This window comes from Oncorhynchus clarkii, chromosome 28 (genome assembly GCF_045791955.1).
Source record: "Oncorhynchus clarkii lewisi isolate Uvic-CL-2024 chromosome 28, UVic_Ocla_1.0, whole genome shotgun sequence".
NCBI lineage: Eukaryota > Metazoa > Chordata > Actinopteri > Salmoniformes > Salmonidae > Oncorhynchus > Oncorhynchus clarkii.
In genome coordinates this window covers 8,872,893-8,889,511 of record NC_092174.1, presented here as the reverse complement: position 1 = coordinate 8,889,511, position 16,619 = coordinate 8,872,893, and the positions used below count along the sequence as shown (strand labels likewise).

The 16,619-nt window shown below is 41.0% G+C and overlaps 1 protein-coding gene across 1 annotated transcript; it reads right to left on the bottom strand.

Moving 5' to 3' along the window:
• Window positions 1–11,484: 11,484 nt before the first annotated feature.
• Window positions 11,485–13,051, bottom strand: LOC139387046 (regulator of G-protein signaling 21-like). Its single transcript, XM_071133021.1, has 3 exons — window positions 12,943–13,051; window positions 12,514–12,680; window positions 11,485–12,159 (listed from the first exon to the last, which is right to left on the bottom strand). The coding sequence occupies exons 1-3, from the start codon at window positions 13,049–13,051 to the stop codon at window positions 11,983–11,985; spliced, it is 453 nt and encodes a 150-aa protein (XP_070989122.1). The 3' UTR covers window positions 11,485–11,982.
• Window positions 13,052–16,619: the final 3,568 nt, after the last annotated feature.

The window sequence follows — 16,619 nt, the reverse complement described above, 5'->3', positions numbered from 1 at the left end:
CACCCAATACCAATCCCACCCCAACAAGTATACACTGAGTATACAAAACATTAAGAACACCGGCTCTCTGGCTGCTGACTCATCTTCACACAGTTGATTGAAGTGCTGATCCCGCTACTGACGCTGGGCCTCAAGTGTCTTCAGGTATGAGGCCTCGGTCTCCCTCATGAAGTTCAGGTATTCGCTGGTTGTGCTCGCAGTGTTTCCTCTTCCCTGGGAAAATATATAGGCAAAAGTAATGAAATGTACAGTACAGGAATTATAAGGTACAGACTTCATAGCAAACCTGAGGGCAACCAGTGTGAGCGCAGTCTTGTTCTCCAACCATGTATTATCTCATAAAATGTATTACATCTTATCCAGCAAAGGCCAGTATGCGACCAATCAGATTTACCAAGCAGATTCACCAAAGATGCAAATAATAATTGTCTTGGGTCTCCTTGAATAATGTTTAGGATCATAACCCTGCCATGACAAAATCCCTCTGTAGAGATGAGCTTGCTCTGTTTGAGACAGCAAAATTGTGTGATAAGGGCTCAACAAGTAAACATGACGATCAATTGATATTGAACTGTTTCCAAACCGAGAATGGAACCTGGGTGTCTGTGGGTGCTGGGCTCTGAGGTTGTGGCATCACCATTAGAGCATGCAGCTTTCTCTGGGTCTGTAGGTTCAGGAATGTCCTCTGAAAAGAAATGCATGCTCATTTATTTAGAATTCAATACAGAAATATCTAATATACATAAGTATTCACACCCCTGAATCAATACTTTGTAGAAGCACCTTTGGCAGCGATTACAGCTGTGAGTCTGTAAAAGCTTTACACACCCGGATTTTGCAACATTTTGCCCAATATTCTTTTCAAAATTCTTCAAGCTCTGTCAAATTGGTTGTAGATCATTGTTAGACAACCATTTTCAGGCCTTGCCATAGATCTTCAAGTAGATTAAAGTAAAAACTAACTCGGACACTCAGGAACATTCACTGTCTTCTTTGTAAGCAACTCCAGTGTAGATTTGGCCTTGTATTTTAGGTTATTGTCCTGCTGAAAGGTGAATTCATATCCCAGTGTCTGGTGGAAAGGTTTTCCTCTAGGATTTTGCCTGTGTTTAGCTCCATTACGTTTCTTTTTTATCTAGAAAACTCCCCAGTCCTTAACGATTACAAGCATACCCATAACATGATGCAGCTACCACTATGCTTGAAAATATGGAGAGTGGTACTCAGTAATGTGTTTTATTGTATTTTCCCCAAACATAATACTTTGTATTCAGGACAAAAAGTTAATTGCTTTGCCACATTTTTTTGCAGTATTACTTTATTGCCTTGTTGCAAACAGGATGCATGTTTTGGAATAGTTTTATTCTGTACAAGCTTCCTTTTCACTCTGTCATTTAGGTTAGTATTGTGGAGTAACTACAATGTTGTTGATCCATTCTCAGTTTTCTCCTATCACAGCCATTAAATATTGGTCTCATGGTGAAATCCCTGAGTGTTTTGCTTCTTCTCTGGCAAATGAGTTAGGAAGGACATCTGTATCTTTGTAGTGACTGGGTGTATTGATACACCATCCAAATTGTAATTAATAACTTCAAACCATGCTCAAAGGGATATTCAATGTCTGCTTTTTATTTTTTTTACCCATCTACCCTTCTACCCTGCCCTTCTTTGCGAGGCATTTAAAAACATTCCTGGTCTTTGTGGTTGAATCTTTGTTTGAAATGCACTGCTCCACTGAGGGACCTTACAGTATGTGTGGGGTACAGAGCTGAGGTAGTTATTCAAAAAATTATGTTAAACACTATTATTGCACACAGTCCATGCAACTTATTATGTGACTTGTTAAGCACATTTTTACTCCTGAACTTATTTAGGCTTGCCATAACAAAGGGGCTGAATATTTATTGACTCAAGACATTTCAGCTTACTTTTTAAGTTTTATTTATATAATTCCACTTTGACATTATGGGATAATGTCATTATGGGATATTTTCCCACAAAATGTGGAAAAAGTCTAGGGTTGTGAATACTTTCTGAAAGTACTGTCAGTATGTTTTGTTTGTATCATGCAAGGTCGGCTGCTCCGGCTAAAGTCAAACATGTAGCTATGTTCCCGGCATTGGCCTTCCATGGATGTTTACATGACAAGTTATCTACCTTGGTTTACGTCTCTCGCAGTGCTCACTCTGACATGCTACAGCTAGCTATGCTGAAGACATTGGTAGCTAGCTAGATTGTAATTTAGTGACCATTCCTTTGGATTTTTCACGAGTTACTCATTGTTAGAAAAACGTTTTTTGGAAATGGGATGTTAGCTACTATATTTATTGAATATTATATGAATCTCATGAATTAAAATGGCCAATTTTGGTGGAATGCATTATCTTCATTTCTCAGAGATCAAATTATGTTTAAACAAAATAACGTTGCAGAAATGCTAATCTTTCCTGTTTCTAACCAGAGAAACGATTTCAGAACCATCTGAGACAATGGGTGTCATGGCTTGCTGAAATGATATGGAACGACCCGGCATTTAGATAGGATTATTCTGAATTGTATACACGATTGCAACCAATTATACATAACTAGAAAAATACAATTCCTGAGTAATATTTGTGTGCTTGCTCAAGCTGTCCAAAAGTATTTTGATGGCTGTGGGAGAAGTTTAAATTGTTTGAGCCCAGTGTAGAATTCAAGCCCAAACAGAAGGTAAAGCAGTCGTAAGAAGACATTGGAGACTTTCTATGATACCAGATGTACTATATTTTGGGCAACATGCCCTCTCTGTCTACCTAGGCTTACTTTGCATGCCGTCACCATGGTTACAGAAGGTATGCAAAGTTTCATCCATCAGGGCCAAGGTTCAGTAATGCACCTTTTGGCCCTACGCACAATGAACAAGCATTGTCAGTGCATCTAAACACCGTGGTTTAAAGCTTCCACTGGATGAGTGTTGATCATATGAAATGGACTGTTCTCTGCACTGTTCCATTTCTTCAAACATACATTTGCGGTTAAGGGTTAAGTTTAGGCACTATATCCGAACAGTTAAGGTAAGGGTTAAGGTTTGGGATAAACATTACATTTAGGTGCTCTTTCCAAATTGTTATGGTAAGGGTCCGTGGCGGTTCTAGCCTGTATGGCTCCCTGGGCGAACCCCCCCCCCCTTTCAGCTCCCCATTCTGCACCAACTGTCATTTTTATTCAGACATTTGGAACAACACAAATAAATAATCATAACATTTAAAACGATATAAATATAAAAATATATACAAAAATAAGACTCCGAAATATCAAAAAGAAGTAACAAAGACAAATGGAAAGAAATTTGTGTTGATTTGGCACTCGAGCATCAATACATTATCCTTCCACCAACACTGTCAACCAAGAGTCAAGACTAAACCCATTCACCTTGGTGGTGTGCAGACTGGTTTTATATTATTCTTAATGATTTCACACAAACCAGAAAAAAATGCAACAATATGTCTGTGAAACTATATATTCACATGAATTGTGGTTTATTTGGTAATGTGATGTGACTGATTTTACTAATTGTATTAGTACTGTAAAAAGTTATAGGTGCGCTATTTGATAGATTCCCCCACTCCCTCAACCTCGGGCTTCAAGTGGGGGAGACCTGAGGTCTACCTACCCCCGCCCCCCTCCCCCTCTCATACTTCTGAGCGGGAGACCTTCCCAGGCAGGAACCTGCCTAGCTTACAAACTAGAATCAGGGATCCCACTCTGACAAGGTTAATTGACCCACATTCCCACACGGTGACATGATATCATTGACCTGACGTGCAAATTAGCGAAAGAAAACCGATCCCTCAAATGTGACCATTCCAAATGTCGCCTGTACCTAAATTTGCCACTGGTAAGGGTTAAGGTTTGAGATATGGTTAAAACCAAAAAATAAATGTCCATGGCTGAGTGTTACGGTCATCGTTGCATCGATGCATGAAGAAGCCAAACACACAGAAATAAAAAGCATAGAACACAAAACATAGAATGCCTACCCCAACTCACGCCCTGACCAAACCAAAATAGAGACATAAAAAGGATCTCTAAGGTCAGGGCGTGACAGTACCCCCCCCCCCCCCCCCCCAAAAGGTGCAGACTCCGGCCGCAAAACCTAAACCTATAGGTGAGGGTCTGGGTGGGCATCTATCCGCGGTGGCGGCTCTGATGCGGGACGTGGACCCCGCTCCACCTTAAGCTTGGCCCACTTACTGGCCCTCACCGCCGACCCCCAGACTGGGGACTCTGGCAGCTCCGGACAGGAGGGAGACTCTGGCAGCTCAGGACAGGAGGGAGACTCTGGCAGCTCCGGACAGGAGTGAAACTCTGGCAGCTCCAGGCAGGAGGGAGACTCTGGCAGCTCCGGACAGGAGGGAGACTCTGGCAGCTCCGGACAGGAGGGAGACTCTGGCAGCTCCGGACAGGACACAGGCACAGGACTCACCAGGCTGGGGAGACCTACTGGAGGCCTGGTCCGTGGAGGAGGCACAGGATAGACCGGGCTGTGGGGGAGCACTGGAGATCTGGTGCGTAGGCTTGACACTACTCTTCCAGGCTGAATGCCCACTCTAGCCCGGCACGTGCGGGGAGCTGGAACAGGGCACACTGGGATCTCCTGGCGAACTGGGGAAACCGTGCCTAGAGCCGGCGCGGGATATCCTGGCCCGAGGAGATGCACTGGAGTTCTGGAGAGCAGGGCTGGCACCATCCTTCCTGGCTGGGATCCTCACCCTAGCCCGGCAGATGCGGGGACCTGGAATGTAGCGCATCGGGCTAAGAACCGGGCACTTGAACATTCGTAGTGTCATTCCAAAAAGTGATCAAATTCAACATCTACTCACAGACTCCAACCTTGACTTTCTCTGCCTCTCAGAGACATGGCTCCATAAACACTCTCCATGTGCTGCTTTGATTGTGCCTGGCTACAATGTTTTCAGGAGAGACAGGATTGAAGGAAGAGGAGGGGGTGTGATGATTTACATTAAAGAACATATCCGATGTAAACAAATTGAGTGGTCATGTGATAATGAACTAGAATGTATCGGCCTGAACGTTACACTGTCTCCCCAAATGTCTTTTACCCTCATTGGAACGTATAGGCCACCTTCCACCAAAAGTGTGTTTTTTGATCAGTTTAATACCATGCTTAGGGAATGTGATTTTGGGAAAGAGGTCATCTTAATGGGAGATTTTAACATTAATTATGAAGACAAGTGTTGTAGGAAAACCCTCAAACGGATCACTAATACCTTTGACCTTACACAGCTAGTTAAAGGGCCAACCAGGGTGACTTGTTGCTCTAAAACACAGATTGATTTGGTGTTCAGTAATAAACCAGAGAGAGTGACTAAATCATTCAATATGGTTACTGGGCTGTCTGATCATAATCTGACACTTCTAGCCAGAAAGCTGTCTAAGAGCAGGTTTAACCTCTCTACTGTTAGAAAGCCGGATCAACTCAGAATACCTAAGAGTGAATTAAACTATTTTGAAAAAGCAATTAAGGGAATAAACTGGAATGATCTCTTGTCCTATACAGACGTGGAAGCTGATAGTCAGGTTTTTCTATCCACAATCCAGACTACAATAAATGGCTTCCTAAAGAAAATCAAATCCAAACCTGGCCAAAAGAGCACTCTTCCTTGGCTAAATGGAGAAATCTGGAAATTGATGAAAGAACGAGATTATGCTCTAAAAATAGCCCTAAAATCTAAATTAGAGCATGACAGACGTATGTTTACCATGTTGAGAAATAAGGTGATGAAAGAAATCAGACAGGCCAAGGCAAACTTTTTTATTAACATAATTGGTGAAGCAAAGGGAAATTCTAAATTGATATGGGAGAATCTAAAAAAGTTAACAGGGAAAGACCATAGTAACACTGCAAAAAGACTAGAAATCATGGTGAATAACAATCTAACACAGGATGCAGTCGAAATAGCAATAGCCTTCAATTCCTACTTTATTGACTCTGTCAGGGTACTGACACAGAACCCCTCCACTTGTTTCTTGGGCTCAGTGCTAGTGAATGACACTCAACCTGTCTTCATCATAAGGGAGGTTTCTGAGTCAAAGGTGAACAAGGTGATTAGCTCACTAAAGAACTCTAAAGCCAAAGATGTGTTTGTAGTTTTTAAGAAAGGTAGAGTCCATCCCAAAGAGTCACTCATTGGCCCCATTACTAAGGTCACCAACACATCTATTGGTCTCGGTGTGTTTCCAAGGGTATGGAAGTCGGCCATAATAACGGCCATCTTTAAATCAGGCGACCCTGCTGACGTGAGTAACTACAGGCCCATTAGTATACTACCTGTGGTGTCAAAGGTTGTTGAAAAGTGTGTAGCAGAACAACTGATTGCCCACCTCAACAACAGCCCCTTCACATTACACTCCATGCAGTTTGGCTTCAGAGCGAAACACTCCACAGAAACGGCCAACTGCTTTCTTCTGGAAAATGTGAAGTCCAAGATGGACAAAGGGGGTGCTGTTGGGGCTGTGTTTCTGGACCTAAGGAAGGCTTTTGATACTGTTAACCATGAGATTCTCATCACAAAATTGTCCAAGTTCAACTTTTCCCCTGATGCCTTGAGATGGATGAAATCATACCTTGAAGGCAGAACTCAGTGTGTCAGAGTGAGCAATGAGCTGTCGCCCACTCGTAGCTATGATGTGGGCGTGCCCCAAGGGTCAATACTGGGGCCCCTCCTGTTCAGCCTGTACATTAATGATCTGCCTTCTGTCTGTACTGGGTCTGAAGTTCAAATGTATGCAGATGATACAGTGATATATGTGCATGCAAAGAACAAACAACAAGCTGCACAAGAACTCACTACTGTAATGGTCCAGGTTACAAAGTGGCTCAGTGACTCGTGTTTGCATCTCAATGTGAAAAAAACTGTTTGCATGTTCTTCACAAAGAGGGCAACAGATGCTACTGAGCCAGATGTCTATGTGTCAGGGGAGAAGCTCCAGGTGGTATCCGATTTTAAGTACCTTGGCATCATACTTGATTCCAACCTCTCTTTTAAAAAGCATGTGAAAAAGGTAATTCAAATAACCAAATTCAACCTAGCTAATTTCCGATTTATACGAAATTGTTTGACTACAGAGGTAGCAAAACTGTACTTCAAATCTATGATACTCCCCCACTTAACATACTGCTTGACTAGTTGGGCCCAAGCTTGCTGTACAACATTAAAACCTATTCAGTCTGTCTACAAACAGGCTCTCAAAGTGCTTGATAGGAAGCCCAATAGCCATCATCAGTCACATTCTTAGAAAGCATGAGCTCTTGAGTTGGGAAAATCTTGTGCAATACACCGACGCATGTCTTGTATTCAAGATCCTTAATGGCCTGGCTCCCCCTCCACTCAATATTTTTGTTAAACAGAAAACCCAGACATATGGCAGCAGATCCACAAGGTCTGCCATGAGAGGTGACTGTATAGTTCCCCTAAGGAAAAGCACCTTTAGTAAATCTGCATTCTCTGTGAGAGCTTCCCATGTCTGGAATACACTGCCATCAGACACACATAACTGCACCACATATCACACTTTCACAAAATGCTTGAAGACATGGCTAAAGGTCAATCAGATTTGTGAACATGGTCCCTAGCTGTGTGTTGTCGCTTTCCATGTTGTCTGTTGTCTGTAGCTTGTGAGGTGTGAGAACACTTTGTTGCTTTTATGAATTTTGTCTTGCTGCTTTTTGTTTTATGTTGCTCTGTCTGTATGCTACGTCTTGCTTGTCCTATGTTGCTCTGTCTGTATGCTATGTCTTGCTTGTCCTATGTTGCTATGTCTTGCTTGTTCTATGCTGCTATTGTCTATATTGTAATTGTTTTTAATAACCTGCCCAGGGACTGCGGTTGAAAATTAGCCGGCTGGCTAAAACCGGCACTTTTACTGAAACGTTGATTAATGTGCACTGTCCCAGTAAAAATAAAAAATAAACTCAAACGCGTACTGGAGATCTGTAGCACCAAGCTGGCACAAGACGTGCAGGGCTGGGGAGGCGCACAGGAGGCCTGGGTCTGGCACAGTCTTCACCAGACGGGTAGCACGCACCCCAGGACGAGTATGGAGAGCTGACTCAGGTGACATCAAATCGAGGACACGCTCCGTCGGGCAGATGTCGTGCCTTATGCACCAACACAGCAACTCTCTCATTAATCTCTCCTCCAATCTCCCCATCAACTCCTTCACTGTCTCTGCTTTGCTTCCTTTGCGCACCTCCAATTTCACCCCGACTGGCTCTGGTTCCATCCTCAGCTCCGCCGACCATCCCGTGTGCCACCCCCCAATTTTTTTTATTGGGGCTGCCTCTCCTGGCCACGCTGCTTGGTCCTTTGTTGGTGGGTAGTTCTGTTACGGTCATCATTGCATGAAGAAGTGGACCAAAGCGCAGCTTGGTAAGTGTTCATGATTTATTAATAGAACTGAACACTGAATAACAAAAACAGCAAAGAGAACGAACCAAACCAAAACAGTTCCGTCTGATGCAGACACAAAAACAGAAAACAACTACCCACAAAACACAGGTGGGAAAAGGCTACCTAAGTATGGTTCTCAATCAGAGACAACGATAGACAGCTGCCTCTGATTGAGAACCACACCCGGCCAAACACACAGAAATAGAAAACATAGAACACAAAACATAGAATGCCCTACCCAACTCACGCCCTGACCAAACCAAAATAGAGACATAAAAATGATCTCTAAGGTCAGGGCGTGACACTGGGATTGAACACAAAAACTTCTGATCAAGAGTCATGGGATTACACCAATCAACAACAAAACCCAAACCTACTTGATGGTGATAGTGCAAGTTGTCTGACACTATGTGGTTGTATAGGCTAAGTCATGACTGTCAACATGAAACCTGTGCAGCTTCTGTTTTATCTATTCCAGAATTCCCCAACTGGGGGCCCCCTGGTGGTTTTATTTGGCCCCCCAGGTTTTCTGACCAAGAACAAATATATATATTTGAGTGTGTAATTTTCATTGTTGGACATAAAAGACTGTAAAAACACCAGGAAATCAGCGCTAAGTGATTTTAATTTAAGAAATCTGTTCCCAAGTATTCCCAAACATAATAAAGAGACATGTGATTGTAAACAAATGTAAGCAAGGTTTGAAATTATTATGTTTCAATCAAACATTATATCTGTTTGGGCTTCTTGCGGTCAATTTTCAGTCTACAAATAATTTGTCATTTGTTCCGGCCCCCCAACCGCCCCTAACATATACATACACATTTGAATAATTTAGCAGGCACTTATCCAGAGTGAGTTACAGGAGAATGTAGGGTTAAGTGCTTGCTCAAGGGCACATCGACAGATTTTTCACCTAGTCAGCTCAGGGATTCGAATCATTGTGACTTTTCAGCTACTAGCCTAACGCTCTCAACTGCTAGGCTGGCCTAACCACTAGGCTACCTGCCACCCAAGTTCTGGTACAGGGCCAGTTTCATTTGTTTACAAAACAAGAACATAAGTCAATTTGTGAGCTTTGCTGCCACCTGGAGTTGGAGAGCTGTACACAATTCCAACACCCTTCTAACCCTTCTCCTTAAAGTGTTCAGAATTGTTTTTTAAAATATTGTATTGATGCCAGAATGGGCTCGAGGGAGTTTCCATCATATTTCTGATTCCATTCATATTTATCCATGGATGGGGAGTTCGGGGAAACGGAAAGTTAATCGGATCGCAATCATGGTCAATCAAAACAATCAGGGGATGTTTTGCATCGAATTCAAAATGATAGCACAGAGACACCCTGACTGCACTACGCACAATTTACATGAGAACAAAATTGCTGCTGATTAAACGTTTTCTTCAAAAGAGATATCTGATTTTAAATACATACAGTTGAAGTCGGAAGTTTACATACACTTAGGTTGGAGTCATTAAAACCCATTTTTTCAACCACTCCACAAATGTCTTGTTAACAACCTATAGTCTTGGCAAGTCGGTTAGGACATCTACTTTGTGCATGACACAAGTCATTTTTCCAACAATTTTTTACAAACAGATTATTTCACTGTATCACAATTCCAGTGAGTCAGAAGTGTACTTACACTACATTGACTGTGCCTTTAAACAGCTTGGAAAATCTCAGAAAACGATGTCATGGCTTTAGAAGCTTCTGATAGGCTAATTAACATAATTTGAGTCAATTGGAGATGTGCTTTTGGATGTATTTCAAGGCATACCTTCAAACTCAGTGCCTCTTGGCTTGACATCATGGGGAAATCAAAAGAAATCAGACCTCAGAAAATTAATTGTAGACCTCCACAAGTCTGGTTCATCCTTGGGAGCAATTTCCAAACGCCTGAAGGTACCACGTTCATCTGCACAAACAATAATATGCACGAATAAACAACATGGGACCATGCAGCCTTCATACCGCTCAGGAAGGTGACGCATTCTGTCTCCTAGAGATTAACATACTTTGGTGTGAAAAGTGTAAATCAATCGCAGAACAACAGCAAAGAATCTTGTGAAGTTCCTGGAGGAAACAGGTACAAAAGTATCTCTATCCACAGTAAAAACGAGTCCTATATCGACATTACCTGAAGGGCCACTCAGCAAGGAAGAAGCCATTGCTCCAAAACTGCCATAAAAAGCCAAACTACGGTTTGCAACTGCACGTGGGGACACACATACTTTTCAGCATCATGTTGTGGGGGTGTTTGCTGCAGGTGGGACTGGCGCACTTCCTATTGTGGGAAGCTTGTGGAAGGTTACCTGAAACGTTTGACCCACGTTAAACAATTTAAAGGCAATGCTACCAAATACTAATTGAGTGTATGTAAACTTCTGACCCACTGGGAATGTGATGAAATAATAGCTGAAATAAATCATTCTCTCTACTATTATTCTGACATTTCACATTCTTAAAATAAAGTGGTGATCCTAACTGACCTAGGACAGGGAATGTTTACTAGGATTGAATGTCAGGAATTGTGAAAAACTGAGTTTAAATGTATTTGGCTAAGGTCTATGTAATCTTCCAACTTCAACTGCACATATGAACAGATCAAATAAACAAATGACAATAGAGATTTCAGATCATTCTCATTCATCACCCGACTCAAAGTTTTCCACCATTCACAAAAAAATGCCCCCTCTTTGTCTCCCTGAATATCTGGGAACTTAAAAGGTTAGAATGCATACTACTTTGAATTGCAGTAGCCAGTGCACCTGTAAAAAGCAGGCACATAATGGTTGCATCTGGCTTTCCCCAAAAAATATCCACACAGAACAAGGACAGGAGCTTGGCAACTCATTTGTATAGTTGTTTTATTTCAAATTTGATGCTTGATTCATTCAAATCATTTTAATTTCAATTTGTGACGGTATCTGATTGCATACAGAAGTGATAATACTATTGATACAAATTAATAACTTTTTCATCATCTAATTTATAGTCAAAGGGGCAACATTTTGGCATTTTAGTCTCTACAAATAACTTAGTTAAATACAACATTGCACACATTATACTATATACATTCATTGAGAATGGAATCAACCCATTAAATGTAGTCACCGGTTAAAGAAAATATGTTGTTTGGACATGGATTGCAATAACATGGTAAGCATAGCGTAGATGAAAGAGTTGAAAGAATGTGTTTCTCAACTTCTGGGTTGTTCTTGACCAGTTCCTGGTTAAATGGTGAGCTGGCAGCCATTTTAGTCCGTTCTCAGGTGCTACTTTTAAGGAACGATACAATCCATTTCCACGTGCATTGCTACGTTTAAAAACAGTCTAGCCAGGAGATTCTGGACGTTGCTAAACTAAACCCTAGGCAGCAACACCCTAGGTAAGTCGAAAATAAGGTAAAAAATAAATAAAACCATCCCTTTAATCAAAGTGGTCCTCCATGGATGGAGGGACTATAGCTTGTGTGTGGTACATAAAACGTTGAGAAACACTTAGAGCGTTTGTCATTTAAGAGAGTCACCTTGCATCTGCTCTCCGAAGCAAATCCTGGTAGATGTCTGACTTGAGGAATCGTGGGTAACAATCCCTGGCCATCAGACTGTAGATCAGCTTCTGTGCCGCGTCAAAGGAAGTCAGGCTCGGCTGGGAGATGTTCTTGGTGATATTTTCTCTGGTCCCACAATCAATGTTGATCTTCAACCAAGATATAACCCCAGTAAATACAAGTTGTTTTTTTCCCAGACACATTTCTACATCTTATCTCCACTGAATGTCTAAAGGCAGACAAAAGTATAAACAGGTCTAGATCCAACCAGGTCCTCATTAATTCATTTGTTTGTTCTGAGTTGTTATGAAATCCAGCAGATTGTCATCGGGGGTTGTATATGTCGAGTGTATCAGAGTACGGATGCTGATCTAGGATCAGGCATCTCTTGCCCATTTAATCGTATTCATTATGATCTTAAAGGCTAAACTGATCAGCCTAGATCAGCACTCCTACTCCTACTCTGAGATGCTTGATACATACGGCCTCAGGTAGCTACTTACCTGTCTGGGTGCTTCACATTCCACAAACTCAGAGTAGATCCTGTTTGCAGAGGAGATCATCTCTGGAAGAGACTTGATCTTCTTGTAGTCCTCACAGGCCAGCCAAAACAGGATATTCTCCTCACTATACTCTGACTTCAGGAATTGTCGGAAAGCTGCCTGCCCAGCTGGACATATGGAAAAATAGGAAAAGAAGGGGAATGAGATGTCTCTATGTTTGTTATTGTAAGAAAGCATATGAGCGTGAGTTCTGTCGCAAGACAAAGGCAGTAATCCTAACCTGATACATTTTAGTTACTTGTAACAGACAATCGTAATTTGCCTGTGATTTTCTAAATCACATCCTGAGGATGGCATAATCAGCTTGGCACTGTCGGTGATGCCTTCTAGACAGGCAGTATAGTAAAAGGATAAAAACGTTGTCCTTACGTTTACTACACAGGAGTTTGTCCACAGACTCTCCCCAAGTCTCAGCCTCTTCAAGTGGGTCCTTGAGAAAGCAACAAAATCTACCCTTGAAAAGAGCGTTGAGATCCATCACTAGCCCAGTAATCAATGATTTTCAAAACACAATATCAAATCTGCCTCACACCTGGAAAGGAAATAGATGAATACGGTCCATCAATGTTTTTTTGCATTTCAAAAATATGTTTTATAGTCCAGTGAAAATAACCTGTTATCCAATACATTATATTAACTTAGATACAAAATGCACATAGTAGACTCCTCATTCTTGTAATAAGTCGTAACTTGTCTTGAAACATAGCGGCATTCATCTACAGAATCAGTGATAAAGAAACTCACTTTATTGCCATGGCAGCGTTGTCTGTCTGGGAGAGAGAAAATCGTTTCCTGCCAATGTGAGGCTAAGATTTGGATTGTTCCGAGGTGAGGGAGTTAAGTTGCAGGGAATGATCTAGACCAGACTCCCTCCGTGAATGGAACACATGAAAATCAGTATGCAAAGTGATGTTTGCGAGAGAGGGTATCCTTCCTTCCGAGGCCTCTCTGACCTCTGATAGAGTATACACCTGGGTTTCAAGGAGTGGCCCTCATGTCTTCTATGATGTCCTGTCCACCTCAGTTTCAATCATAGATATGAAGATGAAAGACAGAGTATATAGTCCTAATATAACCCTAAGGGGAAAAAAAGAGTGTACCATGGTACATTTACCATGGTAAAGGACGTCACCATCGATGAATGGCACTTTTGAAGAATTCGAAACAACTAGTACTACTCGGTAACAAATGGTGCCCAGTAGAGCTTGTTTCAAGTGATTATTAGAATGTTATAGAGATATAACTTTTATATGTTATTACTCTGTAATTACCATTTCACCAGATGATTTCTCAGTGGATAACTACTCTACAGTAAAACCAAAATCTCTTTCAGATAGTCGTTCATAGTCAGTAACAGAAACATAAGATAAACACGCATGGCCATGGGCTACAGTATCACAACAAAATATACAATACAAAAACCTATATATAAAACCTAAAATACACAATTCACATATCGAAGTATGCATTTTTATACTTTTCAAGTACAGGTATGTGTATTTATGTTTTTCAAACAGCCTAAAAAGCTACACATAGAATATATCATCAGCTGTTGTATTGTAACAAAATAGCCAACTACAGCATCAAAACATATTGAAGGATTTGTGAAGGATTTTGGAATACAGGTATCTGTATTTATGCTTTTGAACAGCCGAAGAAGCTACAGATGGAAAATGAAATGAGGTCAAATGAGTGAGGTGAAATGCAAAATAGAAAATGAAAGGTAAACAGATGATGAAGTGCTGATGAAGCACCTAGATGGGAGGCTGACCATAAACAAATCGAGCATGAAGGGAATCCCGCATCCTGGTACTACGCTGGATTTGCATCTCTGTTGTGGAACATCTTCCACATTTAATTATAATGACACAGCAACAATAATATTCTATGCTATGCTCTGTGCACAATGCGTGTGATATCTTCAGTCATTCTTTCTTATGTCTGTCAAATCTAACCCTGCACTAAAGCACATCATATGTTTAGACCGTGTAAACTCTATTTTGACTTGTGTGAAAGTTTGAGTGATATCCGAGTGTTTGTGAATAAAGTACTAAAAGCACAATATGGTCCATGTTTGCTTGAAAAGGGCTACATATATAAAATATTGTACTGGTTATATTTCCCTTCTCTGATCCTTTTATGGTGTTGAATATCTACCACCTTGATGGGAGGGTCAAAGGTTAACCACAGATGCAGTCAGTGCAAGGTATACCCTTCCTGCATATTGGAAACCCATCCTCATGTGTCAGCCAAGTGATGCATTGTGGGATAGGGGTAATGGAATATTCCCAATGTATCCAGTAACTGCAAATGTGTAGTCATTAATGTACTAATAAAGATGAATGATGGCGGGTCATGGTATATGAGGACAGTCTTCATGGTGTACGAGGACAGTCCTCCCTGTGGTGCTCACATATCCTGATCCCCATCATCCTCCAGCCCAGGATATTATGTGCTTCCCAAACAAAACCAAGAATGGAAATCTCACCAAGTGATGGAAAACACCACGGCGATCCCGATTTGCATCCGCGTGGACGAAATTTGATTTTCAAAAGAGGTGCTTGTCTCGCATGTGCACAGTGCTGAGAAGTGTTGCAATTGGTGCACTGCAGACTCTAAAACACTGTCTATTGCTGGTGTGGTTGCTATACATCCCAAAACTACAAAGTTGGTGGATTCTTATTCAAGTTAACCCAGAGGAGTTTATTATCAAAGCATTCCTACCCACACACAAAACATAAATAAAACAGTTTGTTGTTTCCCTTATTCCCTTAGCTGCCATGTAGACATTGCGTTGTGGCATGTTTATTAAAATGTACAGGTTTCATACAAACATTAATTCATTCCTCTTCCAACACCATGTCATCTAGCTGTCATGGTTAGGGCCAGGAGTTTTCCATAGTAACATAGTAACAAGGCCCAATAATTTTTTCTGGTTACTTGATTTGACCAGGAAGTACTCTTGGCCCACACTGGGTTAGTGTGCTTCCTCTGGTAACCCACAGTGAGGCGCTGTGTATCCTCGACCAGCACCTTCAGCAGCCTACAAAAAAAACAAGTATATTTTCCCCATGTGCTGCAACAATGCCTGCCCACCTGTGTGAAATAAATATAAATATTTGATTTAAAATAAGGCAAGGCAAGGATTTGAATCCCACAGTGTACATAGTCCTCCACTCCTAACACTTTTTGTCTCCACTGTAAGTAAGTTAATTTCTAGGGCATCGGTTTGAATCAGTGTGGGGTAAGGAAACATCAGCCAACGTTAGCATTCCTGTATTAAATTAATGTAAATTGAAGCTAAATGCTAAATGTCGCGTTTTTTCTGTTGCCTGCCTGGCATATGTATTTATTAGGGTTGTTTCGTCGCGAAGTCTTAAGGCAAGTCAAGTGTGGCGCCTAGTGATTTCTCTATCCGAAAGATTTGGCATTGCTGTGAACTGTCTTGGAATTTCAACTACTACTAATACGGGATTTTTTTATGTCCAGGCAACGTGTAGTTATTTTTTTTTTATATATAATATAATATACATTATTATATATATTATTATATATTATATTATTATATTATATTATATTATATTATTATTATATTATATATATTTATATATATATATATATATATATATATATATATATATATCCCACCAAACTCCCATGGTGAAGATGCCATGAAGCCAATACTGTCCGTCATTTAACTCTTAGTGGGTAGGAAACAATCCAATCACTTTGCTGTAATGAATTCGACACCGCCAAGATAGATTCAGTGGGATCGTTGGCAGCTTGGAATGATTACATATTTTTCTTTGTAAGTAATACCGTGTGCATGCCAATGACGTGAATATTTCTAATCGTAGAGTGGTTACTCACTTGCTCAGTGAGGTCTATACATTTTTTTGGGTGATTCGGCAGCGGGTTCCTTCCAAATACTTCTATCGCACCTTCTGATTGTGTAATGCACTAACGTCATAGTCGCTATTTGTCATGTTTTTTGTTTGTCTCTTTTGACATAATTGAACCGTTATAAACGTTAGAAAAAGCTTTAA